Genomic DNA, 27,614 nt, shown 5'->3' with positions numbered 1-27,614 from the left:
TGACCTTTATGGCTGGGTGCTTCCTGGAGCGACAGTTTGTGCTCAAATTGAGGGTTAAGGCCTGCCTGGTTAGAGTGCTCTTGCTACCTGTGCAGGTTTACATGATGAAGTGGGGAGAGGGGGAAAATGCAAAGGTGTAGACACAGCAGAAAAGATATATTTTTTAATGCTATATACTGCACCTTCTTGCATATCTTAGGACCTAAACAACTTGCTTCATAAACCCTACTCCTGTTACAGTTTATATATATGTATATATATTTTTTTCTATATATATTTCTCTCACTATATTTACAAAAACATACCGGGTATTAATAAAGTAACCAACATTTTTACAATGTAAACTTTTGTTTCATTGCAGAGCAAAGCTGAGATGTAATAAATCACACTTCATGTCCTAACAGCCCAAAAATAAAACTGAGAAAGGGACTTGCACAATAAAGCAGAAAAATAAATAAAAAAATGGATTCAATGCAAGGTTGCAGTATATACACATAGGAAGCTAGAGATTAGGTAGAGTGACACAGTGACGGACGAAGAGTGTGCGGAGAGGGGAAGACGGCGACGAGGGTGAGGGTAGAGTGGGTGGGTGGGTGGGGGTGGGAGTAAATGCACAAAAACACACTGCATCAAACCAAAGCACTGCTCCGAGCAGGATGCGTCAGCAGTCCATTCATGTTTCTCTATTTTGCACTAAAGGACAGAACCAAAGGAGTGAGAGGGAAAGGGGAGAGCAGGGACGGGAATGAGAGAGACAGGAAGTGAGGGAGTGAGAGAAACTGTGTCCCATCTGCCTGCCTTTGCCACCAAAGCAATGCTGGAATGCTTTGCCAGACTCGGTAGGAATGCCTGTATTATTGCTGGGGAGGACAGGGTTAAAATCTGGTTGCTGTGGGGATGCCACTGTCCATCCCTGCCTTTTGTTTGGACAATCTGTCTATTCCCCTAAGCCACAGAAAGCCACAGAAAGCCACAGAACAAGAGACTGCGAGTATTAAAAAGGAGAGTGGAGGACAGCAGGAGCAAACTGGCTTTTGAAGAGGTAGATCTCTAAAAAGGTCTGAGTGCTTTGAGCTTACCCAACTACCTCAGGACACTGCAGAGAGAAGGAGGGAGGTGGAGAGAGAGAGAGAGAGAGAGAGAGAGAGAGAGAGAGAGAGAGAGAGAGAGAGTGTAAAAGACAGAGAGAGACAGACCAACAGAGAGAGAGAGAGAGAGAGAGAGGGAGAGAGAGAAAGAAAGAGAGAGAGGAGGAGGGAGAGAGAGAGATCCAAGCCGGCGCACACACTCTCTTCTGCTGCTACAACTGATCCTTTCCACATCGACGCTACTGTTAACGTCACGCCTGTAAGCCGTGCATTCACCCAGCGCTTGCCTTCCCTGTCTTGCTCCTCTCCCCAGTCGGATGCTGCATTAGCGAGAGGGTGCTGATCACCACGAGGAGAGGAGGGAAAAAAAGAACTGGAAAACAAGAAGAAAAAAGAAACACGCCGGAGAGGGGAAGGAGAAACTGCGCACCACCCCTCCTCCCTCCGACCCACCTCGATCAACCCAGCTACAACACCCCCACTCCTCCCTGCACCCCCTTCCATCCCCCATCCCACTCCCCCTCTGAAGAAATTGACGGATTATTGGGAAGTGCACGGGAGGCAGGCTGCAGCTGCTGCTGTGTGTGCTTGCTACTGCTGCTGTGCGCTTCGCGAGGATGGTGTGTGTGCGTTTGCAATTGCTGCTGTTGCCACCGCGGCCACCGAGGCAGGAGCATGTGGCTAGTTAAGAGAAGAAGGAAGCTAATGAAAGCAGTGTGTGTCGCCTAGTCTTTTCAACCCCTGCTGAGAACTCCTGGAGGAGAGAAAAGAAGAAGAAAAAAGACAATTAAATGGACACGACGCCACATTGAGACGGGGAGCAAACGGAAAAGAGTGCGAGAGGGAGAAGGGCTTTCAGACTGACAAACCGACCAACTGATTGACCAGTAAAAAGTGAACAGAGGAATACAGAGAGGAGGGGGTCTTTTTTTCTCTTGTCAGCCTTCCCTCCTAACCATCGCAAACAAAAAACAAAAGAACATTGGAAAGGACTGGAATTTCCATTCAACCTTGTTCGATCCCACCCCCACCTACCTCTCTCTTTTTATCTTTTCTGCTTTGGCATTTGGTGCACAAAAAAACATTTGTGCATGTGTGTTTGTGTGGTTGCCTGTGCTATGAAGAACTGGGTAAGGTGTCTACCAGGGGGATCAACTGTCGGATTCCAAGGACAAGCGAGAGAAGAGGAGCTGACTGCAAGAGTCGAGCAAGGAAGCACTGCTGCTTTGGGAGCCTGACTGGATTCCTATCTGCAATCTTTTTTCTTTTTCTTTTTTTTTTGGTAGTCAGCAAGATAACGGAGAAGAAAAAAAAAACTCACTAAGGGCCTTTGAACCTTTTCTCTTTGGATGTGTGGATTTACAAAAGGGCTCATCTTGGTTAAGCTCTTTGGCATTGATACCTGTTTTGACAGAGCAAATATAAAAAGGCTTTCTTTGCTTCTCTTGGATATACATACATCTGATCTGAATACCACAGCTTTCTGATTGCAAAAAGGAGGGAAGCTATATATCTCAGTACAAGGACCTGTAATAATAACTTGAGGTAGGTGTCTAGTGTTTCAACCCCTCTTTGCATCAATTTGTAACACCCTACCCCTTCTGTTTTGTAATACGGTTTTTGGTTGTTTAATTTCCCACTATGTCCTAATCATACAAATTTTTCAGAAAAGACAGTCCTTACTACCCTCTGCTCTCCTTCTGCCTATGAGCAGTTCTTGGAAATAAAAGCATTGCTTAATCGAGGATAGGTTAAGTCATATTACCCCTTAGCAAAACCCCCCACACCACATTATCCCCTCGTCCTCTTCACTTCCTTTAACCTTTTTAATCTGGTAACCTTAACACTACAACCAGCCAACCAGCTATTTTCCCTGTACCCAAGGCCCCCAAACACTAGCCCCAAACACCCCCCTCCTCCCCCCCAGATGATGCTGAATTATGAACGTGCCACATCATGAGTCTCCTGGGGCGGGTAGCTGTGCATCGTGCCAGGAAAGCCGCCCTGCTCTGTGTAGTCTTTCTGATGGCGCGAGCGTGGAGCAGCGCCTCCCTGGCCTTGGCGGGGGCGGCGGTGTCTCAAGGACCCCAGGGCTGTCCACCGCAGTGTTCCTGTAGTAATCAGCAGGGGAAGGTGGTGTGCACCCGACGTGGCCTCTCCCGTGTGCCCCCCGGCATTCCTGCCAACACGCGCCACCTCAATCTAATGGAAAACGCCATTGAGGCGGTGCAGGCTGACTCCTTCCGCCACCTGCACCACCTTGAGGTGCTCCAGCTTGGGCGAAATGCCATACGCCAGATTGAGGTGGGCGCATTTAATGGACTCACCAGCCTCAACACACTGGAGCTGTTTGACAACCGGTTGACAGTGGTGCCAAGTGGGGCCTTTGAGTACTTGTCTAAACTGAGGGAACTTTGGCTGAGGAACAACCCCATTGAGAGTATACCCTCCTATGCCTTCAATCGGGTGCCCTCCCTGATGCGACTGGACTTGGGAGAACTAAGGAAACTGGAGTACATCTCAGAAGGAGCTTTTGAGGGACTGCAAAATCTCAAGTACCTCAATCTGGGCATGTGCAACATAAGGGGTGAAATGCCAAACCTGAGTCCCCTAAAGGGCCTGGAGGAACTGGAGATGTCTGAAAACCATTTCCCAGAGATAAAGCCAGGCTCCTTCAAAGGCCTGCGTTCGCTGAAAAAGCTATGGGTGATGAACTCACAAATCACAGTGATAGAGCGGAATGCTTTTGACGATTTATCTTCATTGGTAGAGCTTAATCTCGCCCATAATAATCTGAGTGCAGTGCCACATGATCTGTTCTCCCCGCTCAGGTACTTGGTGGAGCTCCATCTCCACCATAACCCTTGGACCTGTAGCTGTGAGGCTGTATGGTTAGCACGCTGGCTAAGGGAATCCATCCCTACTAACTCTACTTGCTGTGGACGTTGTCACTCCCCTCCCAGCATGAGAGGTCGACAGCTGGTTGAGGTGGATCGAGGAGACGGCGCTGCAGTCCAGTGTTCTGCACCATTCATTGCTGATGCGCCAAGGGACTTAAACATCTCAGCAGGGCGAGTGGCTGAGCTTCGCTGCCGCACGGCCCCAATGTCTTCAGTGCGCTGGCTAATGCCCAATGGGACGATCCTGACACATGCCTCTAGTCATCTGAGAATATCAGTCCTCAACGATGGCACTCTAAATTTCTCAAATGTTCTTGCAGCAGACACTGGCACTTACACCTGCATGGTGTCCAACGCAGCTGGGAACTCCAATGCCTCGGCCTACCTCAATGTGAGTGCAGCTGAGCTGAATACATCCAACTTAAGCTACTTTACCACAGTGACTGTGGAGGTCTTGGGACCAACCACGGAGATGCCCAAACCTAAAACCACCACCACGGCCACAGCTGCAGGAGCTGGGGTACCTGGAGGAGGGATAGGCCTTGGAACAACAACTACTACTGCTTCACCTTCTGTGTTTCAACCAGTCTTTATATCCACCCCAACTGTACTACTGCAGAGCACCAACAGCCCACCAGGTGCAGCAAAGCCATCTGTAGTGCCAGGAATCCAAGGTTCCACTAGCAAGCCAGGAAGGCCTGGGCCTAGCCTGGATGAGGTGATGAAGACCACCAAGATCATAATTGGTTGCTTTGTAGCAGTGACACTGTTGGCTGCTGTCATGCTCATTGCCTTCTACAAACTGAGAAAGCGCCACCAGCAAAGGAGCACAGTGGCCGCTGCACGCACTGTGGAGATAATCCAGGTGGATGAAGAGGACCTTCCACCACCAGCATCTGCAGCTCAAGAGACTCTCACATTGCCTGAGATCCGGGACCATAACAGCATACACAAATTGGACTTTATCAGCCACAAGACCGACTACAGCTTTCACAAACCCAAGGCAGAGTACAAACCCCAGCCTGATTTCACCCTTCACAAGCCAAAGGCGGAGTATACCACATATAAGCCAAATATGGACTTCAGCCACAAATCCATCCATGACTACAGTACTCACAAATCTACACCAGATTTCAGCCTTCATAGACCAAAGCCTGACTACAGCCAATTTAGACAGGACTACAACACTCACAAACCTAAAGGAGAATACAGCCCCTTCAAACCTGACTTCGGGACTCATCCCAGACAGAAAACCGAATTCAGCCCATTCAAGCGAGATTACAGCACCCAACCAAAACCTAAACACGACTACAGCCCATTAAAATCGGAGTACAACATGCAGCAGAAACCTAAGGCTGAATACAGTCCATTCAAGCCCGACTTTGGCACACACCCAAGACAGAAGCCTGATTACAGCCCATATAGGCCCGACTATAGCACTCAACCTAAACCCAAAACAGATTACAATGGACAGAGATCTAAAACTGACCTTACCTACAAACCCAAGGATCCTTACACCCCCCATAAGACTGCAGCCGATTACAGCGCCTTCAAGACTGATTTCAGCCCCCACAAAGCGGATTACAGCGCCTTCAAGTGTGACTTTAGTCCACACACTCAGAGACCTAAACTTGACTACAGTCCGCACAAAGTGGACTACAGCCCCCATAAGACAGACTACAACACTCTAAAGCCTAAATATAACACCTATAAACCAACCGGCCACGGGGCTAAATGGACAGACAACAATGTTGGGAACTCTTTGCCTCGAACCTTGCCCAGCACCATCACAGCAATGGCTGAGCCCTTTGTCATAAAAACTCACGCCAAGGAGAAGGTACAGGAGACTCAGATTTAAAAGAACCCTTAAAAAGGCTCCAACTCCTTTTCATAGGTCCCTAGCTCCCCCCCACCCAAGCCCCACCCCCGCCCCTAATTGTCCTTTACCCATAAAATCATGCAATAGAATGCACAACGAAAAAAGGACAGGAACTACTTTTTTGTACAGAGTGAAAACTTAAAAAGATTGATGATTTCTTGTTGTACATGCTTATAAATAAATATATATATATGGACAAATTGAAACTACCATGGGCTGGTGATAGAGAAACATATATTAAAAAGAAATTGAAACTATTTTCTAACTTGTAACTTCTATTTAAAACAATGAGTTGTTTAAGATGCTGTCTTGACTTTGACAAATGAGGGTAGTGTTGTTTTAAAAAGGGGCATTCTGTGTGATTTTTACACCATGCTACAGAGAATGCAGTGATGAGAAAAATATTTATACAGAGAAGACTTTCTTTAACAAAAACCGAAAAAGGTCAGTGTCGATCTTTACAGGTTTATCTTGTAAAAGCACCAAGAATTTGTACTGTGCCAAATGTTATAAATGCAATAAAATGGATTTTTGGAAGTAAAAAAAGGAAGTTTTAGAGAGAGATGTTTCCCCCCCCCCCCCTTCTCTTCTCCTGGCGTATACTGTAACGATCAGCCAAATGCTTTAGACACTGCAGTAAGACGCTGCAGCTTTACTTTAACCCTACGTGTGCTGAATGACTCAGACAGAATTAATCATGGTGCAGAAGTGGATTGTGCTTTATTTTTGTACATTTCTCAATAACACCTATTATATTAATTATATTCAGTGCAAGTCTTTGTTTGGTCTTTATTTTACACAACTACTGGATGCTGTTTCAAAGTGTGGATAATGAAAAGCAAGTTCTAAATGCCTTAAGATCATAAAAGATTAAATGATGTGTGGAAAAGCAAGAATAGCAGTGCTATCTATTGCTAAATGAAATGCTCATTACATAATGCAAGCTGATTGTGTCACCTAGATTATTCTTTGCATCAAAAAGTGGTATTATTAGTCATGGGTCTAATGAGTGAAAAGGAGATAAATTACAGTGAAATACTGTTTGGGTGTCAACACTGTCTTGCACTTTGCCAGAAAATATAGATCCTCATTTCACTTTTCATTGCATTGCCAGCTGTTGGGCCTTCATCAATCAGCATGGGGGCTTTTTATGGTGACAAATGCATTCGGGTCTCGCTGTTAACTGTGCATTTTTCATCTTCGTCAATATCACCCCTCTCAATCATAATCTAGCTCACAGTTCTCTGGCTAACAAAGAAAGATAACATGCAACATACACAGGGGTTGTGGCATATATTGGACAGGGGTGCTAGTTTGCTTGGAGAACAATGTATATTGAATTGAAGACAAAGCAGTGGCGTTGCCTTTCTACTGCAACTCTTGTTACGGAGTCTCAAGCACAGTGGTGTATTATTAAATGGTAAAAGAGAAAGAAAGGTGACGTGAACTAGCCCGGGAGCATATATCAGTGAAGAGGCGTCATTACATGTTTGGAGTGGGCAACATGTGGGTGAGGGATGACAGAGTGAATGTTCCAAACACATATTCAAACACTTCTTTGTCATTAATCTCTTTGAAGCTGCACAATTCTGAAACCGATATTTGAGAGAATTCAATAGATCATCTTCGGGAAATGCATCTGACCCACGGGCTGTGTGAGCTGGCAAAGCTTTGGCCTATTAGTGTAGTCGACAGCTGGTTGTGGGGAGTACCTGTGAGGGCCATGAGAGCAATACGACAATTTGTCTCTTCAACACTGGAACATTTCAAAAATGTAAAGCAGAGGAATGGAACAGGGAGAGAGAAGTTGACACGGTGCATCACAAAAAGGGGGGTGTAGCAGTTCGCTGAAAGCTTGTGATGTACTTAACCTGCAGTGGAGTCTGTCAGAAGAGCAGAGTGATATGTTTGTTTGTGAGGGCGACAGTCCAGCTTACAAAGTGACAAAAAGAGGGGAGAGTGAGAGAGAGAGTAGGAGGGAGGTAAATAAAAAAAGCAGAAGAGACGTGAGAGGGAGCTTCTTCTTTTTTTACATTTATATTTTGTTATGTGCCATCTTGTGCTTGGAAATGTTGTAGAGTACGAGAGCATTTGTTGTAAATGTATAATTCAAATGTCCTCCACTACATTAGGAGGCTGGGGTGGATATGATGATCCCAATGGGGGAGAGACTTCTTCTGCAGTTAAGACAGGAATGGAAAACTGTGCAGAGACAGATAAATATATATCAAAGAGAAATTACTTAACCATATAAAAAAACAAGGAAACAATTAAATGTTCCTTCCTGACAAACATGTTTAGAGGCAGAACACTAGACCATGGATATCTGGCATGGAAAGACAGGAAGGCGCCAGAGGGACAAACTTTTTTAATATAACCAAACACAACAATGCAATGAGTGGCGCTATTAGTCTGAAACATAGGCGTGGTTAGATACTGAGCGGTCACGACTGCATCACTGCGTTGTCATCACCCCGAACCGAGGCTTCTACTATCTCCTACCAACTGTCATCAAATTGGGGGTAAAAATAACCTACTGCAGTGTACCCAAGGCTGTCACAACTGGTCGCAAAAAATCAGATACGATCAAATCAAGTTCAGCTATTCTCGCCATCCTCCCCTTCACGCAAAAGTCTGTCGATGACTCAGCCTGCATTTCAAATGTCGAGCAGCTTTCTGCAGGTGCGGGAGCAAGCTCGATAGATCGGACACGCGAGTCTGTGTTTCTTCACGTATGTGTCTTCTGGTGTCAACTGGGATTTATGTCATGCGCTGGGCTACGTCACACGAGGAAGACGGAAAGAATAACAGGATCAGGGAAAAAGAGAGAGAGAGAGAGGGGGGGGGAGAGAGAGAGAGAGACAGAGAGAGAGAAGGATGATTCATATCAAATTAACATTTAACATGGCCGTCGCATACTGTACTGAGCATTTGTCGTTGTGCTGACTCACACTCTGAAACCATGCGTCTGTATCCCACTCCTTTCATTTACTCATTATTGTTTAGATAACTTGGGACGGTTTCCCAGTTGTGTCGAATGTGAAATATGAGAGAGGAATGTTCAAACAAGCAAAACAACAAAAGTGGGCATCAGTGTGTCGATTGTAAACGCATAGTGTAAATGGGTTAGATGGATTGTGAGCAGTTGTATGAGCAGATGTAAGCACTGCATTAGGCATTAAGCTGTGTGGTGGTATTCTATGGCACGTAAGCTTGGAGATAACTGTGCTGCACCCCAGTGTTGTGTAGCAGGCTGGGGCTTATTCTACACCACACTGCTAAATGCCAGAGTGTGTTGTGCATTGTGGTCACATATGTAGTTCCAGTGTGTTATAAAAGGTTCTTTCATACTAATCAGTCAACATGGGCACAAGGTCATCAATCTGCCTATCAGCTAGCCAGCCACTGAGCGGCCGTCTCCATGGGAAACACTCCTTCCTTCCATCCTTTCCTCCTCCGCATCATGTTGGTTTTTTTTTTCCTGTCTGAGTGCTTCATTAGCAATCATGAAGCCATTTGAAAGAGGAAGCAAGGCAAGATGTACCTATTTACCCACAGCTCAGAGAGCTCGGGAGCAAGCAGGGAAGGGGGGGGAGAAAGGATGGGAGATTGGAATTAGAGGACGAAGATTAAGTGGAAAAGAAATTGAGATGTAGGACAGAAAATGTAAGTGGGGGAGAAGGCATGACAGATTGCTCGAAAAGAAGTTATTAGGGTGCGAACATAAGTGAAAAACTTGGTCAAAACAGAAAAACTGTTTTGGAGACTAGAGAGAGGCAGGGTGAGGGAATTAGGGAAGAATGAGGACACAAGATAAATAGGGAGGGAGACGGTAGAAGCAGAAAAACGAAGATTAAAAAAAAAGAAAAGAAACAGTATCAGAAAACTGATTAAAATGAAAATGAGAGAAGAGTTAGGGCGACCGTAAGAGGGGAAGGCAAAGCAGTGTGTGAGAGAGAGGGAGAGAGAGAGAGCAAAGGCGCTTGGGAGAAGAGTAAGCAGTGCAAATGTGATGCAAGACTGCCAGCTACAGATGGAATGGGGGATATAAAGCCTGGCCATCATGGCTCCTGCATGATTGGTAAAAGGCCTGGACTGCACCACGCGGGGTTTGATAGCGGGGGGGGGGGGGGGGGGGGGCTGGGTGGGGTTGGTGGTAGGGTGTGATGTTACCATATAGCGGAGTGGTAGCAGATAAGAAGTGCTGATACCAGTAATGGACTGGTCCGCTGGGGGTACTTGAGGGAGGGAGACCGGTGAATATGAAAGCTGAGAGGATGGCAGGATCAAGGGGTCAGCGCAAATGGAACTGTGGGGACGATAACTGCCACAGTGCAGCCTTGTGCAAGCACACGTGTGTGTTTTCATTGTGATCAGGAGGACACTGAATTTAACGGGCCACAGCCTTTAGAGCCGCAGCAAACACAAAGTGTGTGCCTCATCTTCAAACCCATTTTAAAAAAGGGGAGTGAATTGTCAAATAAAAAAGGTTTGTAGCACATTTTGAAGCTTTTATTTTGATGAAATCTCTTAATTAGATTTTTCCTCTTAATATAAAATGACTATGCACTGAGACCTGCGCAGAAGAAACTATAATAAAACGGTATTCTGGGAATGATAGGTGTTAGAATTTCAACAGAGCCAGACATGCATCAATCAAAGCTCCACATTCAATCCAATCACTTCAGTAAAAATAATGTTCTGTTTAACATTTTTCTACTTGTCCATATTGTTAACTGTTCAAATGTAAATGTTGGGATTTTTTATATTTGAATGACAAACATGATTTTAAACAGATTATTTAAGTATGAAGGAGACATTTTATGTATCCAATTCTGTGACCTTGTCTTATGCAGATGTCTCATAACATTAGGAGTAATACAGCATTACTGATCAGAGGCTGTCATAATGACTCATGTATTATCCTTTAATGCTTAATATGTGTTAACAGCCTCTTCTTTTCCCTTCAGTTTCATGTGATGTCTCTTTAAAGGAAGCCTGCAAGTTGTGCATAATTATCATGTTTAATGATGGAAATGTGATTATTTGCTGAAGATCAAGTGTAGAGCCGAGCAGCAGGAGCAGTTAGTTTTAAATAGCAGCATCATTATATGATTCAAACTCCTAATTTTCTGAGGAGGGCTGTGTGGCAGAAATATTCAATGCCAAATGTTTTGTGTTTTCATGCATTTTATGTTTACGAAGCTGTTATTGATTGTTGATAAAATCCACACCCCTAGCATTGAAGTGTTGGGTGCTTCACAGTGCCTGTGCTCGTGTGTTTGTGTGTGCACTAGCCAGTGTGCTAGTGGAGCAGACAGGACGCTATTCTGAGCAGGCCTGCGAGCGTGCTGCCTTGTGAGTCAACATGAGTCAGGGCCAGAGAGTTGACTGGTTCTAATATCAACAAGGGGAACAAGATGGGGGTGCAGAGTCAAAGGTGACGATTTAACAATAGATAAAGTTGGTTTAGGAGCTGGGGGGGGGGAAGTGTAACTTTTAATAATTTTACTCTATCACATTATCTTACATCTTAATTTGAAATATCAAGAAACATGCGAGGTGAGGACGAGTCCACGTGACGCTTCTGACTTTAACCATGTGGAAACTGAGGCAAATGACCATAATCGGTGTCCAGCTGGTGATGGGATTTGTCGGTGCCGATGTCCGGGGGGGGGGGGGGGGGGGGCAGACCAAAATTCTCATCACAGTTTGTTAATGAGCCTGCTGCCATCGGAGGCTGTAACGCTGAACTGGAGCAGGCCAACAGATACCGGATTTGTGCCGCGGTCCAAATTCACACAGATTCTGCTGTTAAAAGACTAAATGGCAGATGGGCTGTTCACCAGGTGGATGACCACTCGAGTGCGTTACGCTCGGAGAGACGCGGTTTACTGCCGATTGCTTGGTGGAAAACATCCCTGTGTTTTCTTAGCAGCCGGCGACGACGCAGCCTCACTTTTATGATCCCGACGAGGAGTTTGGGCCGCGGCATTCCAGTAGTAAATCACGTTCGCCGAGAGCAGCAAACGAGAGGCCGAGACATATGTAAGGAGGGGGTATGTTGTTGAGGTGTTTGTGTGCAACACAAATAAAGACACAAATGCACAAACACACAGTGGGTGTAAAAAAAAATGAAGCCATTGACCATTAATTTCACTGCTTTTGTTGAGATTTACAGCCTGGAAAGAAACGGTGACCATGAGAGCAGCATCACCAAGGATACTGTGCAGTGTCTCAGCCCTTATTCACTCACGTACAAACATAGACACACACAAACACACTTGCACAATGCAATAAATATTTTAACCCCTTCAATACAATCTTTTCAATTGGAACTGTAACAACATTTCTCATCATTTATAGAGAGAAATAAGGAAATTCTGCAGGTTTAAAGCCTTTTCCGGCAGCTTTTACAGAATTCAACAAGAAAATGGGTGAGATATAGATGTTTCGGTGTGAATGGATGCATGTGGGGTTTCAAAATGGCCTCTTGCCCTGCTCACGAAGACATTAACAAAAGGTGTCAGGGAGGAAAACAGACAAGGGTAACAGAATCAAGTGAGGTACACGGAGAGGGCGACACATTACCTATGATATCCTGATTTAGTTTGACAGGGGACAGCCGTGTTAGATGGGAAAGAGACGGCGGGAGAGAAGTGGGCAAACGGAGCGAAAAGGGAAAGAGAGAGAGACAAAAGGGATGTGGAACAAAGAGCATACGAGAAGGGAAGAACTGACAAGGTGACCGCAACAGAAATCCGCTATCAGACAGACAAAGAGCTCGGTATTTGTTCTGTTGTAACTGAAGGATCATGATTTATTTTTATTTTTTTTTAACACTAATGCGGACTTGAAGATGACAAGCAGGCGTGCTAATGTCAGCGACTGGCAGGGGAAACGTGCACTGCCGAGCACAGAATGGCACATGAAAGCGGTGTCAGGATGAAAGCGGCCGACGTGCTGCGTGGAGCATCCAGAGGTTTGAGACGCGGTTTTTCATGTGACGGCAGAATTATTTAGCCGCTGCAGCAAACTGCCGCGAGTGTGTGTTTGGGTCAGCAGGGATTCTTTACAGATCAGACAAATCAATAGGGAAACCTCAGTTCGGCTCCAGTGCACTGTAGGTAGTGAAGTCTTTTTGCCTCCACTCGGGCTCTTTAGTAGTTCTTTAGTGGACATTTGTCAAACTTTTTATTTACTGGCAGTCAGTGGAATATCAGACATGCAGCTCAGAACAGAAATAAGAGAGAAATCAGCTGAAAAGCATTTGTTTCTTTACGAGGGTCCAGGCGCTGATCCCAACCACAAGTTTTAATGGAGCCCAAATAAATGATGTCACCCAAAGTGCTGGCTTTAAATACAGTCCTCCCTTAATAGAAAAGGATGTGGGTTCTCTGGCAGATCCAAGGCGACTTTTTAAACTATAAAATGCTTTTGAGCTGTTTGTAAACATTTAGCTCACCCCCCCCCCCCCCCCTTTCCCTTTAATTCCGACTTCAAATAATGCCAGCTGGATTTCAGCATAAAGCGGAAAGGAGCTGTGATGTGGTCTATTTGTGGTTTTTCTGTGTGGTCTAGTGGGCGCATTTGTTTAGCTTTGTATGCACATGTAAGAAAGTAATTTGCATACATATAGTGGCTGTTGTTGTTGCATTATTTTCCTAGGTTCAGTCTTTTTTTTGCCGTGTGTTCAGATGAGACGCAGCTCTCTGTACCAGCACCTGAAGTACAGGTGTGCGATGGCACGTTGAGGAGCTTATGTGGGAGTGACTGCAGGTGAACCCGGTGCCAGGGTAACTGTGCAACCTCCGCACAAAAACTGATCAAAGCATACGCCAACCTGGCAAACAGACAGCAAAGAACTTTTTAAATCCAGTAGAAGCTTATTAATGTCAGAGGAGGCAACACTCAAAACGTTACGTTTGCAAGAGCTGCAAGAGCTGCACTGGGACAAACTGAAAAGATAAGATGGTGAGGCAAAAAAAAAGAAAAAGACTGAATATGAAGATGAAGTTAATTAAATGAAAGTTGGAATCTGGCAAATCCCTGAAGCAAGAAGAGCAAGATCAATTTAATTTACCCAAAACACAAATACAAGCAACTGCTCCTTTAGAGTCAGGACAGATGTTACATCGCTGCACATATCGTGACAGTAAAGACTCATTTATGCTCAACATTAAATACATATACAGAATTCTGCTTTAATTTCGTCTTCTGAAAGTTTACCGTTTCGGATGAATTTGGCGAAAGAGAGTAGTAGCACAGGAAATCATAGGAGGGGGGGCAGTGTAGTTATTAGTTTGAGAGAATCAACCTTTAGACCCAAGGAAGACATCTCAACAGAGAGACTAAAAGATGTTACTTTGCCTTGGCACTTTTGCCTCTCTCAAATTATCTTAGTATAATGCAGTCAGAAACTCCCGCCTCTACGCCGCCCTCTCATGGATGATGTTTTGCCCGTAGTTTCGGTTACATCGCTTAAAACTGAAGTTTCTCCTTCGATACATAAAGGCAGCGTCTACGAGCCTCGAGTCTGCAGCACAGGAGTTACCAGACCTTGGTAGAGTCTTTGAGCAATTATTGTGGTCAGTGCTGTGTGAATCATTTCGGATATAGAAGAACTCCGCAAACGAGAGGTGAATCAGAGGCGCCGCGTGGCCCCAAGCCGAGTGTGACCTCGGCGGCCTGGCTGATACCAGAGTACCTGCCCAATGGGGGAGCCACTAATTAGACCGCCAGTCGCAGTGCTCTTGTCACCTCGATCGCTTGTCCCTCACTCACAGGCTAATTAAACAGAACCGGACATTTCAGCGCACGCAGGCCTGTGTTTGCCCATCAATTAAAGTTGTTGTTGCTGCAGTATAGAATGACTTCAAACCAAAGTTAAGATTGTACTCAGAGTGTAAACATCAGGGAGCGGTGGCACAGCGCAGCAGAAAATATAATGCGAGCAGGTGCTATCACGGTGATATACGAGAAGCACAGGGCCTATAGAGTTACTACTGGGATGGGAGTTTAATACTATGAGGTGGGATGGAGGATGTGACTAAGCTTATGGGATGAATTAACTGAGGGAGGGGAGAGAAATGATCTGAGGAGGAAAAGAAAACACGAGGAGACGAGAGGAGAGGAGAGGAGAGGAGGCTCAGGGTAGAGGAGACTTGGCAAGCATTCATCCTCCCACTCTGTTGGCAGCAGAGGCACAAACTGTTTGCTCACAGCAGTACATGCATCTATTAGTATTGTTCCAGGAGATAATAACTGTGTGTGTGTATGTGTTTGTGTGCGTGTGTGTAACTATCAGGAAAAAGTGCCAAACGAGTTGCAACGAGGTGGCAGACAAACAATATGGAGCTGCAAAGTGAAATGTATGTGGAGGCAAGTGTCAGTCTGTCTGTGGGTGTGTCAGACTACAGCGCTAAACGTTTGCTCTATAGAAACACCGGAGGCCATAACAACTTCACAGCTTCCAATGACTCTTTTATTAAGGTTGAGAATGTGGATGGAGAAACCGAGTATCATGTTCCAGCTGTCGGGAAAGAACGATGAAAGAAACCCAAAGAACTGGCAGCTAAACAGGAAGTGGAGGAAGAATTTAACTTCCTGCCAAGGCATCCAGCTTCATCAAGATACCATGTTTCCCCTATTACCTGTGAAATGAAAGTTAGTATCTTCATTTAGGAAATCTGGAAATTACATTTACATGCTTAAAACCATAAATGGGACAAAACCCTGCTAAGAACCAGGATACTAAAAGCTTGTAAATTGAACTGGAGACTGGAGTCTATCTCAGCGTTCTTTCAGAAACACACTCTAGAGACTCAGCTGGCGATGGAAGCATTTTAAGAAACTGCAGCGGTTGCCCGGCCAGCCTTTCTTCAAACTTCCCCTGCATACACTTCCCCTTTCACATTCACAGAGGGACTCAGCCAGCAAAGGGGTTTAAAGAAACTATATTTCTATAGCTGGCCTCGATTGAAGCCACGCTCGTGCACACATGCACACAGCTCCCCTGCCTGTCGCCCACTTCTGCCATTAGCTTTATCTGTCTGAATTCAAAGCTCAGAGCCCAATCCCTGTTGGTTTTCTGAAAAGATTTTGCCTGGCTTGTTCTTCCCTTTTTGCCCCCCCCCCCACCCCTCCTCTGACTCTCCTCTGGGAAAACATAGCAAAAGAAGAGAGCGGGAGGGATGGAGGGAAAGAGATGCCGATCGCTGACACAGCCGCTGAGAGCCTCTCTTTGTTGGTAAGGGATATAAAGGAATGGACTGAGAGCGGAGGTAGATGGAAGGAGATGCTGAGACGGGGATAAGGGCGCAGGCGTGAGGACGTTATGCTGTGGTAAGCTGGCGAAGGATTACCGCTTCAAATCGCCGCTCTTTCTGCCCTTTATTTGCCACTTATTTATTCAGATCTTTCAGGCGGAATTCCTTCTCGAGCCAGGTGCACGCACACGTCGGCACAGACGGTGGGGGGGGGGGGACAGCCTTGTGATTGCAGAGGTAAAAAGGTGACAGGAAAGAGGAAAAGTACAAGAGAAGATGAGGGGGGGTCTTAAGTAGGGGCGCCCTCATCGAGTTACGGGGGAGGTGTGGGGAAGAGAACAGGTGAGGAGGTAGGGGGTTGGTGTTGGTCGGCGTCGACCATATGTAAATTCTGAAAAGAGTAGAGACGGGGATGAAAGGTGCAGAGACTGACTGGCTCTTTTAATCGTGACAGCTGGCTGCAGTGTGTGTGTGTGTGTGTGTGTGTGTGTGTGTGTGTGTTTTAGACCTACAGCCAAGTCAACGTTGATGTGTGGCAATTGCCGTGTTGTCAAGGGAACCATTAGCTCAACTGAGGCTGGTATCTGTAATCATCACGCACACACACACACACCTCAACCCTCCGTTCGACATTACTGAGAAAATGATTTCTCCGCAAGTTGGAAAGAAGCTTCAAGGAGAGCGACAGTGGATGCTGACTGCAAGGAAACGGGAACGACATCAATACACCTTTCTAGTCCACCTGACCTACGGATGTATTTGATGAATGCGTGGTGGAGACACAGAGACATGATCGTGTATTTGTCCGTCAAAACTGTCGATATGTTTTTCGCTGTTGTGCGACGGTCATCAGCGGCGCGAGAACAATCCGGGCATCGATAAAGAACAGAGTGTGGCCTTGAGCCATTTCCTGAGGCGGCCTCATCAGAGATTCCACGGACATATGGTGAAGGACAAAGACTTTATAGTGTTTCTGGGTCAGACTGCAACAGCCAGATTTCAGTGAGGAGGCATTAAAATTAAAGCTTGATATTCTGGCATTAAATATCAATTTCTTTTAACTACTCTTTTGTGTGACAGAAATGGCTATAAAATAGCTGTCAAGCTTTTTTCAGACAATGGGTCCAGAGTTTGCTTTTCATATCTGAAAAAAAAACAGCGTTCCCCACACACAGCCCATGTCCAGTGCAGGTCTGATAGACGTTTTAAAGACAGAACCTATTTGCTGTTGATGAATATTAAAAGATTAAGTTACGCACACAGTTTTAATAAGTAGATAAGAAACACCTAACAGCCAGCAGCTCAGAAGGCAGCGTGGCAGGGAGATTTGGGTCTTTGTGTGTGTTTAGTATGCGTGCAACTGTATGCAAGTGTTTTTCTTGTAACTCAGCCTCAAAAGAGGGGGGGGGGGGCAAGTCAGGGTAATGAAACACAAGGAAAGCGTGCCTGCTTGTGCGACCAGTAACATTAATTTAGTGAAGAACATAAAGTGCCGGTCAAGTGAAAAGAATGGGGAGGGACGACAACAATACTAGCAAACTTAAGAATAAGCAGTAAAAATTAAGCTGCCTCATGGGGCAGAACAAGATGAAGGAGAAGCAGCTGGCCGAAGGACGATTAAGAAGAATAAAAACAAGAGTACAAGCTGAAATATTTCCTGACTTGTTTTTAGACCCAAGGATGTTGTGGCTTTCACCCAAACATTTGAAAATCTCCAAAGGATTATGTTATAGTTAAACTCCTAGAATTACTTAGCGAGTTTAAATCAGGCACTAGTTAAAACCACCCATCTAACCGGGGACTTATGGTGACGACTATCAGACAAATATTAATCTGTTGAGTCCCATAATGGACAACATGCCTCCAGTTGCCGCCCACTCTCCAGAAGTGAAGCCAAAACATCCCAAAATGCGATCGCCGCCATTTTGTGCCAATGACGTCATCCGGAGCCGGAGTCTGGGAGGTAGCAATCAAGAGATGAAGCCTCAGTATCAAGGTCGACCAATCATAACTCAGTCCCAGCTGTCAATCATGTTTCATCCCATTCTCTAGCATCGAATAACATATCAATATACACAGGACTACTTTAAGGAGGCGGTTTGGCTGAACTTCTGCGTCGCCTTTATGCCGTCCATGCTTCTAAATGTGGCCGGTAGACTGACCCCTTTAAATAATGTAGTCATAACGCATCAGTCTGATTTTATCATTAATTCTTTCTTTCTTTTCTTTTCGACAATCCTCTTCCTCTGCTTGTCATCTCTCTCCCATCACAGGCTGAACAGTTTTTAGTGATGGAATAAAAATGAATTGAAACTGCAAATAAAACCATTCTTTATTAGAACAATTGACTCGTAGAGGAGGAGAAAAACAGGAGGCCGAAATGAGAGACGTGCAGCAGCTGCATAAAACAACAGGTAGTGGTGTATCTGTTTACACAGCCACTGGCTATCTGGCCGGGTGCCTTGGGTTTTCTTAGTCAGACCCACAATTCAATATGTGGTTTGGCTACTTTCTCTTTAAGTGAGAGGGACTGGTGTGTAATTGGAGAAAAGGCAAACAACGACAATAGAAGCCTTTGCACCTGCTGCTTCCATCGCTTACAAAACTTAGCTCAAAGTCCTGTAGCCTTGGGTATGATAATTATTTAAGAGATATGTTTGAACTGTGAGCCAGGCCCTGATGTGTCGCATCCATTTTCTCTCGCTCTCTGCAGCCGGAGGTTTGAGCGTTTAACTCAGGCAGCTGAAACGTAGACAAATGTGCGGGGAAGGGAAACAAAGAAAGAAAGAGAATTGAAAATGAGGAGTACACTGAGCAATATAATGGGAGACAGTGCAGTGCAAGTGCATGAGAGCATTATACTATTGCCCTCATTGATGTGTAAGAGTACTGCAGTGCCCTTCATGTAGAGGCAAAGGCTAAGAGGATTCAGCTGGTCCCCAAGCGCTGTGAGTGCCTGTGTCTTTGCACGGTTTGCATGGTTTGCTCATCAGGCCTGACGGGGAAGTTGCATTTCTGCCTCACTCACACACAAACGCACAAGTAGACACAGCGCACGTCAAGGCAGAAGGTCGCCCAAGTAAACGAGTTGGGGGGGCGATAAAGCGGAGAGCGGGTTTCTCCATTCCTCTGAATCTCTCCATCTCGATTCAGCGCCCATCTATCTCTCCATCTCTGGCGACGGTGTGGATGCGTTTATATGTGGGTCGCTGTTTTCACCTTCAGGCTGTAATTCAAGATTCTTCAAGGAACAGAAACAAGCCGACTGTGACACTGATGCACCCAAACAGGCTGAAGAGTACTTTTCTTTTTGCTAAAAAGAATAAAAATGATCTCTACCTGTGAGCCTGATTAGTCCAAAGTAACACGGACGCCAGGATTTACGTTGAGTGCCATTTAATGGCATTATGCTCACAAGTTGGGTGTCAAGGTCAAACTTTAAATTACAGATTCAATCTCTTTAAATTGCTAACTGCGATGGTTTGCCAGTTATTTTGCTGCTCGTGAGACACGGACACAGCTCCACTTCAACATGTCGCGACAATGTGGGATTTAAAATATTGATAATATAAAGCTTTCGTACAACAAAGACACGCAACTTCCGACAACAAAAAAGTTCTACCATCAGATTTCCTATTGATTCACTTGAACTCATCCGGGTTCCATCCCTCCGATGCTAACAGACGGGTGTTTGAGACAGTAAACTGTAAGATTAGCAGAAGATATTATTAAACCATAATAGTAAAAGGCATTAAATGTTTCTGATGTATGGCTATACTGCAGAGTGGTGATGAATTGATGGGGACACATCCTGTCTGTGGCTATTAAGCAGCAGTAATGGATACAGCGCCGTCTTCTGCACTCATGGTTTGTTTAACTACAGTATGTGGTGCGGGGGGGGAAAGGACCCGAGGGGCAGTTCACTGTCCCCACCGTCTGTCTGACCAGGAAACCACACCATGCATTATTCATTATGTGTACTGATTCCCCTCCATCGCTCACACACACATCGTGCATGCATCTGCTGCATGAGGAAGGAGAAACAAGTCAAAAATAGATGCAGAAAAAACTAAACAACAAACAACAGATATACAAATGTGTTTTGGCAACATAGGCCGATTAAAACAACAGAGTGTGAGTCAAGTGTGTGAGAGAGAGGGAGAAGGTGGGGTTGGGGGAGGGGAAGAGAGAAGAGGAGACATGGACAAACAGTGTGAGATGCAGTACTTGTGTAATCGGCCTCATGCCAAAATAATTCAAGCGTGATTGGAAATCAATGCGAGAGCATGGGAGCTGTGGAGGAATCCGATGCTGTCCTGCGGCCCTGGAAGGCGAAAATAAGACGTGCACAACAGGCTCCGATGCATTTTGCGTGCTAGTGTGTGTGTGTGTGTTCTGTGTGTGTGTGTGTGTTCTGTGTGTGTGTGTGTGTGTGTGTGTGTGTGTGTGTGTGTGTGTGTGTGTGTGTGTGTGTGTGTGTGTGTGTGTGTGTGTGTGTGTGTGTGTGTGTGTGTGTGTGTGTGTGTGTGTGTGTGGAGAATGCTAAATGAATTGATCTGAGCTGCGCTGACCACAAGTGTGCACAGGGAGAGAGAGAAAAGAAAAGCAACCCAATAACACTTTGATTATCCACTTGCTACAATGTCCCTATTCCTACTTAAGACGTAAGAAATTACCACAACTGGACAGACAGAAAAACAAAATACTCTGGGTTTTTGCAAATGTGTTGGATTTATAAGCATTTCATTAAAATGCCCAAAAAGAACGTGTATTAAAGCAGAGAGATCTGTGGAGGGAGGCACTACATGTGTGATGCCTCGCTGGCACTGTGACTCATCAACGCTCCACAACACAACCTCCTGCAGGTCTGAAGACAGACTCTGCTGACACCCCCCCATGGCAGCCTGGCGCACGCAGCGTTCCTGTTAAGGAGGTGGGGAAGCTGGGTACGGGGGGGGCATTTAAAGCACGACTGGGCCGGATACAGGATGCGATTCGCAGGGGAACAACTAGCATGCAACACATCGCACCTAAAAGTGACCCTGCTCAGAGACGGAGGTAAGTGCCTGTGTGTTTATGTGTGTGTAAGGACCATTACATTTAACAGCAACAGATCCATCTTTTTTAATATGATTGCCTTTAAATTTTAAGATTAATTCAACTGCAGCTTAGAGCAACACAATGTAACTTTAAATGAGCATCAGCGCCCCCTGCAGCCACATGTGATAACATCTTTTGGGCCATTAAAAGTGGATACTTACAATGATCAGGTTCAAATGTGTTTAAATGATGAAATACATTTTTTTATAAGATCAAATTTAGTTTGTAAAAGGAAAACAAGCTGTTGTTTTATAATGCATCACATGTAAAACTTGTTTGGAATCATCTTCACTTTATCATTAGTTAGGACTAAAAGCAAAACTGTGTTTAAAACAGCCAGACGTGACGCAGCAAGCCACATTACATTACATGCCAACAAGCATGTGAGAATATAATATAAGCTGTGAGCTTCTGTACGTGTGAGATAAGGCGTTATTGTTTGCGACAGCCAGCGCAGTACAGTAGATAGGAGACCGCCCAGACTGAATGAGGTCAATGGGACTGACTGTGTACCTAGGTGGGACAGCACACCGCACATTACTGTCCACTTAGCCGCTCTCGTCCCTGCTCAATCCAACACTCCACTCCTGCTCCAGCCCAGCTTCTTAATCTTCCCGCCCGGTGATTACATTTTTTAGGTAAAAACAACAGTGGTTCCAATGCAAACTTTAAAAAACAAAAAGTTTCCCGGCTGATTAGTCGCAAACATTTAATCTAAATATAAAAACATTGCAACACAAGATTTTACCCACTTTAAACTTAGATGGCCTGATGATTTTGTATTTCTTGAAACATAAAGTATTTTAATGAGGTGCTGGGAATAGTTTAAATATTGCCTCGCTGACTTATGTCTATAATAAATAACAAGGCGCCACTAATTATGTCCCTTGTCTAACTGACTCATCCCAGATAAAAAACATCAATGCAGTGAAATTCCTCTGTCGGCCTCCCTCCTGGTTCCCACCGAGCATTTGAAGTTGCCACCCAAGAAAAGAAAATACCATAAAGACAAATCAACAGATCGTCTCTGGGACTGCGAAAGTGTGAATGGATGTGTTTTTTTGTCAATGTAAGGTGGTTGGGTGAAGGTAAACTAAACGGGAGACATCAAAAAAAGAGGAAATGGAAATGTCTGGGGAATGGTGTTTACCGATGTGATCCCCCCCGTCAGAATTCTGTGCTGCTGTTCTGGCTCCACGCTGGGATAGGGGAGCAGTGTCTGTCAGAGATTAACACTACACAGAGAGCTCCGGTGAGAGAGAGAGAGAGTCAGACAGACGGAGGGAGGGAGAGACAGACAGACAGACAGGGAAAGGAAGACGGAGCAGATAAACAGAAAAGAGGGAGTCTTAAAGTCAGGGAAACGCAGAACAGAGAGAATCACCATAGAGACACGGAGAGATCGAGGGGGCGGCGAGGTGGGGCTTATAAATAGAGGAGACAGAAACCCGGACCTCTCCCCGCACTGGTTGCCACATTAATTATACGCGTCTGCATCAGGAGAAATTAAGACATGGCTGTGTGGCAGTTGGGAGAGAGAGAGAGATTGAGAGAGGGAGGGAGGGACGGCAGGCGAGGACGGAGGCGGCTGAGAGCGGATGTCAGTCAGGGATTTAGAACTGGACACAGAAGAAGAGGAGGAGAGGGGAAGAAGAGAAAAGGCTATTAGTGAGGGACCAAAACAGCAGCTCAAAGGCATGAGAAAGAAAAGTGCGCTCGAGCCGTGTCTGCGCTGAAGCTCCTGTTTCAAAGCAGACGAGGAAAAGAGCTAATTACAGAGTCGTGAAATGCGGAAGTGCTAGAGAGAAAAAAACAAAAAACATGTGGACGATTGAGTCAACACATCATCAGATCAACAAAGCCCTAGAACGCTCAAGATGGCTCGTCGAGTGGCGCCAGCGAGGAAAAATATTTAACGAATGCAAATAAATACACGACCGAAACCCAAATCAAATGTTATTCACTCGAGGCCGTCTTCGGAACATCTTAGGAAAAAAAAACGCTGCCGCAATCAGAGGCCATTCAGAGACGAAATCGGCAGCAGCCATCTCGTGCAAATGAAATCAAATGATCCATATTCATGTCTTAGCGCCGCATGTACCTGAATAACCTGCTCAGGCTCCACTTGTCATGTTCTGTAGGGGGTGGGAGACACGGGGGGGGAGTGTGGATGAAGAGCAGGGAACATTTCCTCCTGCCGATCGCACATCACGTCTTTATTCTGCTGCCACCGACTCGTCCTGTGCTTTAGCTTCCTCTATGTATCATTAAAAGGTGTGTGTGTGTCTGTGTGTGTTCCGGAGACGTCACTTTATTCCTCCGCCACGTCCCAAATTGCTCCATGAATGTTTTAACTCTTTTTTACAACTTTCTTTCAGAGAATAATTTGCGTTTTTTGGAACATCGACAGCTCTCACGTGTGAAGTCTTAATTGCGTTGTCGACTGGAACGTGTCCCTTCGAGAGAGAGTGTGTCTGTGTGTGTTCATATTAGCCTGTACCAGGGGGTCAGTGCAGCCAGCCAAGCAGCCCCCGCACTGGGCTCAGGACTCATTATAAGCCTCGGTCCTGCCTGTTAACACCCACCTGCCTGTGAAAAAACTTGCCGACACCACTGGTGACTGGCGCCGGAGACAATGTGTAACGAGTGTGTGTGTGTCTCTGTGTCTGTGTGCGTCGGCGACAATCCTCAATTTGATCTGAGCGCAGAAACGAATAAAGACACTGAGGCAAGTCTTGAAATAAAGCTGATTGATTATTCATTTGTGAGCATATAAGCATTTCAAGAAGAAACTAATAAACCATGTGCATCTGTACTGAGTCATGCAAAAACCTGTCAATCAAAATCTGCTGCTGCTGCCTGAGCCAATTATTTCAAAGTTGTATTACTGGCCTGCACACACACACAACCACACACACACACACACACACACATATGGACACTTGACATTAGCCCACCTCCAACGCTGGCCAAGGCTACATTTACATGACAATTAAACACCAGGGGACAGAGGAGTCAGCCACCCTGCGTGGGGAAAAAAAGGCCCTTTAAGATGATGTGGATGGAGAGGGGGAGTAAAAGAGAGCAAGTCAGACGGAGTGTGGGGCCTGGATAAGTGGTGGCAGGATTATAGCTAGTTCCATCATGGCTTTGGTCCGTTCACTGCTTCTTATAAAAACCTATTAGCATGTGAATGAACAGGCACACAGTGGATGGAGTTCTCCTAAAGCCCGAGAGCACTGATCCACTATCAGGTGAGCTTTCCATAAACTGGGAGCAAACGGACAGCAGAGTGTGTGCCTGTATTAGGGGGAAGTCTAGTCCACTTTTATCTGGACTTTTGTTGGGATTTCAAAGCACTCACAATAAAGAGAGTGTTGCACTTTAAACCTCAACCACTATGTCAGTGTATCTTCGTACAGGCTCTTAAATGCATGAGATGAATCACACTTGAAAGAAACAACTTTTTACTGGTGTGGATTTCTCTGGTGGTAAAAATTGAAAATCTCTCGACTCATTTTTCAAAAAAGCATCTGGGAGAAACAACACAAGAAATACTGTCCATAATAAATTATTTAAACCACTGTCTTTTAAATAATGCATTTACTGCTGTTAATGGAAAAATGCCCAAAAACTGCATCAAACATTAAATCAACATCAACCATGGGGATAATCAATGGTACACTGGATATCAGGAGGCTGCAGTGATTACCACCATCTTGTATCACGAGTATATATCAGATATTCTTCACAAATACCAATACTAAACCAACACGATCTTGTCTTCAAAAGCAAAATGAAACTTGAACCACGTAGCGATGTAGGAGCCAAAGCAGCAGAACATCAAGAGTTTACCCGACACGGGACCGGGCGGTGAAACAGTGAGAGAAATGATGGAGTCAGGGCCAGGGATGTCCCGCTGCAGCTCTTACCTCTCTCTGCAGCACCAGCTCTTTGGTGAACAGCATGGCCTCTTCGCTGAAGGGCTCGGCCACCTGTACGCCCCCGGGCGTGTTTCTGGAGCTGCGTGGACACTCGATACCTGGAAAGACGGGGACAAGCGCAGGAGTTACAGAAGCAGCGCAGCAGCCAATCAAAAGAACAGCAAGGTGCCCTGGATGGTTGAAACATTATTTGGCACGATCAAGTAATTAAACACCATGAGACATAAACTGTGTGTATTCGTCAAAATCAAGAAAAACAAACATCTGCAGGTTGAACAGAATTGTATCAACACGTTTTTGGGACCTGCAGTGAGCCTGATAACAGAAATAGACTCAGGTCCATAAAGATTTGTCAACTAATATACAATTAATCATCAAGAGGCAACGCAACAGGAGGTTTTGCATCAAACGTGTTCACAGCAGCAGATAAACCTCCTGTGTTCAGGTGAGGGCTGGTGTCTGGATGGAGCCTTCAAGGAAGACCTCCTGACCTGGAAGTTTTTCTGTCTCACATAAAACCTCTCCAGATCTTTTCAGGAGAATATCCAGAGTTCTGTGCATGTCTGAAAGCAGCTGTATGAAGTTTAGGTAGGATTGGATCAGCCTCAGGGCAACGAGTGGGTATTGAGGCGGTAGGATTTCAATGTACTAAAAAAAAAGTTTGAAACATAAGCATTAAAAAGAAATGCAGAAGTTCTGTGCAGAATGAATTTTACATGTGCAGCCTCTATGGGAGGAAACGCACCTCGTATCAATGGAGAATCACTTCTTTTGTGTGTTATCCCCTGAGGAGTGAACACTGTGTAACATGTTCTACAACACACCCTGAAGAAGCAGACAGAGTGGATATGAAACAGTGGGGATACATGTGTATGTTGAGTTCTGGTTCTCGAGAACAAGCACAGAAGGAATTTCACTACTACAAACGGGCACTGGAAGGAATGTTGGTGCTGTATTGATTCATGCGGAGTGACCTGAGGAGAGTTTCAGTTTTCACTTGAGAAAAATGCTGATCTGCTCTTGTGCCAATGTGATTTAAAGATGGAAAACAAATTCAGAACTTGAAATAAATGTGCAAAAAATTAGTTGATGTGTTTATAAGAATAAATTGTGGTTTTAGTTTTTTTTGCCAATTAAAAAAGGACCTTTTTAGACCTTAAAACTCTGCCTTAATCTGGGACACAGTGTACAAAGTGTGACTTTTTAAAGTAGCGGAGGAAATCTCACAAGATCTGCTCAACAAGCAACATTTGAATAATTAGCTTGTTTTTGGTTTGAGTGCCGGGTACATTTTAAATACAAATTCATTTATAATTCAAGAACATTGCCTTTGCCCTGTTTTAGCTTCTTGAAAAGGTACTTGTGCAAGTGTGACCTGACCCTTTCTCTTACTACAAAGAGGGAGCCAACTTTCCGCTGTTCCAGGACACACTTGTTTTCTTGCAAGTACCTCTAACAAAATAGATGCTACATTTTTGGTTAGCTTTATTTGTTCCCTAAATGTCCTTGTTTGTCCCATTTACGAGGACGAAAACAGGAGACATCAGCGTATTCACTCTGGCTGAGAGGGGCAAATGACCCAGGCAAGGTAAAATGAGGCCAGGGGACCGTCAGCACCGGAGCCTCATGAAGAACTGTTGAGTCAAACCTCTAAAACTTAAAGGTCTTCAGTGTAAAAGCACAAAAAAAACTGTTGGATAAATGCAAATCTCTGCTTCACCTTCAAGTTTCTGCACCTTTTGCACTGCAGCCCTAATATTTTGATCCTTTAATCCAAGTTCTCTGAATTCAACTGTGATAAAATAATGAGTTTTAAATTTAGAAAAAGCCAAGGACAAAAGAAAACAAATGAAATAGTGTTACTGTTATCAATATACAGTTGAATATGCTGATGTTTATGCAGACGTTCAATAAAAGACGACAGACACATCTTCCTGAAGAGAGGAGGAGGAGGAGGAGGAGGAGGAGGAGGAGGAGGAGGAGGAGGAGGAGGAGGAGGAGGAGGAGGAGGAGGAGGAGGAGGAGGAGGAGGAGGAGACGACGACACTGACGGCCAAGATCATCTGAAACTATTTATAGAAGTGGACCAGGACGAGGCCTCCATGTGGGACACAGTGTCTTCGACAGAGCCAGAATAAAGGAGGAGGAGAGGAACGGTCGCTGGAAACCTGACCAACCGGCGAGCTCACGATTATTCGCCATCACAGATGGGTCTGACTGATTTCCATGCTGTGGGCCAATCACAAGCGGTTATCTGAAATGGGGCAGGTCTGACACGATGACTTATAGATTTTCATCAACACAGAGCAGAGGTCTGTTGAATCTGCCATCGAGACACCGTTTAACAAACTGATGCTGCAGTTCCGGTCGGTTTTTCTAGAGAAATACACAATCTGAGGAAGAGAAAAGGACAAGAGAGGCAAAGCAGCAGCAGA

At 45.1% G+C, this 27,614-nt stretch overlaps 2 protein-coding genes across 3 annotated transcripts in view; one reads left to right on the top strand and one right to left on the bottom strand.

The window, feature by feature from the left end:
- The window catches only part of snd1 (staphylococcal nuclease and tudor domain containing 1), a 173,236-nt gene that overhangs the window by 90,444 nt on the left and 55,178 nt on the right, over positions 1–27,614 (bottom strand). Inside the window, exon 16 of the mRNA XM_061085024.1 lies at positions 25,168–25,277. Within this exon, the coding sequence (XP_060941007.1) occupies positions 25,168–25,277 (110 nt within the window). The remainder of the gene's footprint in view (positions 1–25,167; positions 25,278–27,614) is intronic.
- LOC133010589 (leucine-rich repeat-containing protein 4-like) lies at positions 3,042–5,846 on the top strand. Of its 2 annotated transcripts, XM_061078193.1 has the most exons (2): positions 3,045–4,934; positions 5,673–5,846. In XM_061078193.1, exons 1-2 carry the CDS (start codon positions 3,045–3,047, stop codon positions 5,844–5,846), a joined length of 2,064 nt encoding a protein of 687 aa, XP_060934176.1. The 2 variants fall into 2 exon arrangements, with proteins under 2 accessions (XP_060934168.1, XP_060934176.1); XM_061078185.1 differs by having other exon boundaries at positions 3,042–5,846.

Source organism: Limanda limanda, chromosome 1 (genome assembly GCF_963576545.1).
Source record: "Limanda limanda chromosome 1, fLimLim1.1, whole genome shotgun sequence".
Taxonomy (NCBI): domain Eukaryota; kingdom Metazoa; phylum Chordata; class Actinopteri; order Pleuronectiformes; family Pleuronectidae; genus Limanda; species Limanda limanda.
The sequence above is the reverse complement of the archived record's forward strand: the minus strand, read 5'-3'. Positions and strand labels throughout refer to the sequence as shown.

Coding starts and splice junctions, on each gene's coding strand:
- LOC133010589 (XM_061078185.1), top strand. CDS start 3,045: ATGAGTCTCCTGGGGCGGGTAGCTGTGCATCGTGCCAGGAAAGCCGCC.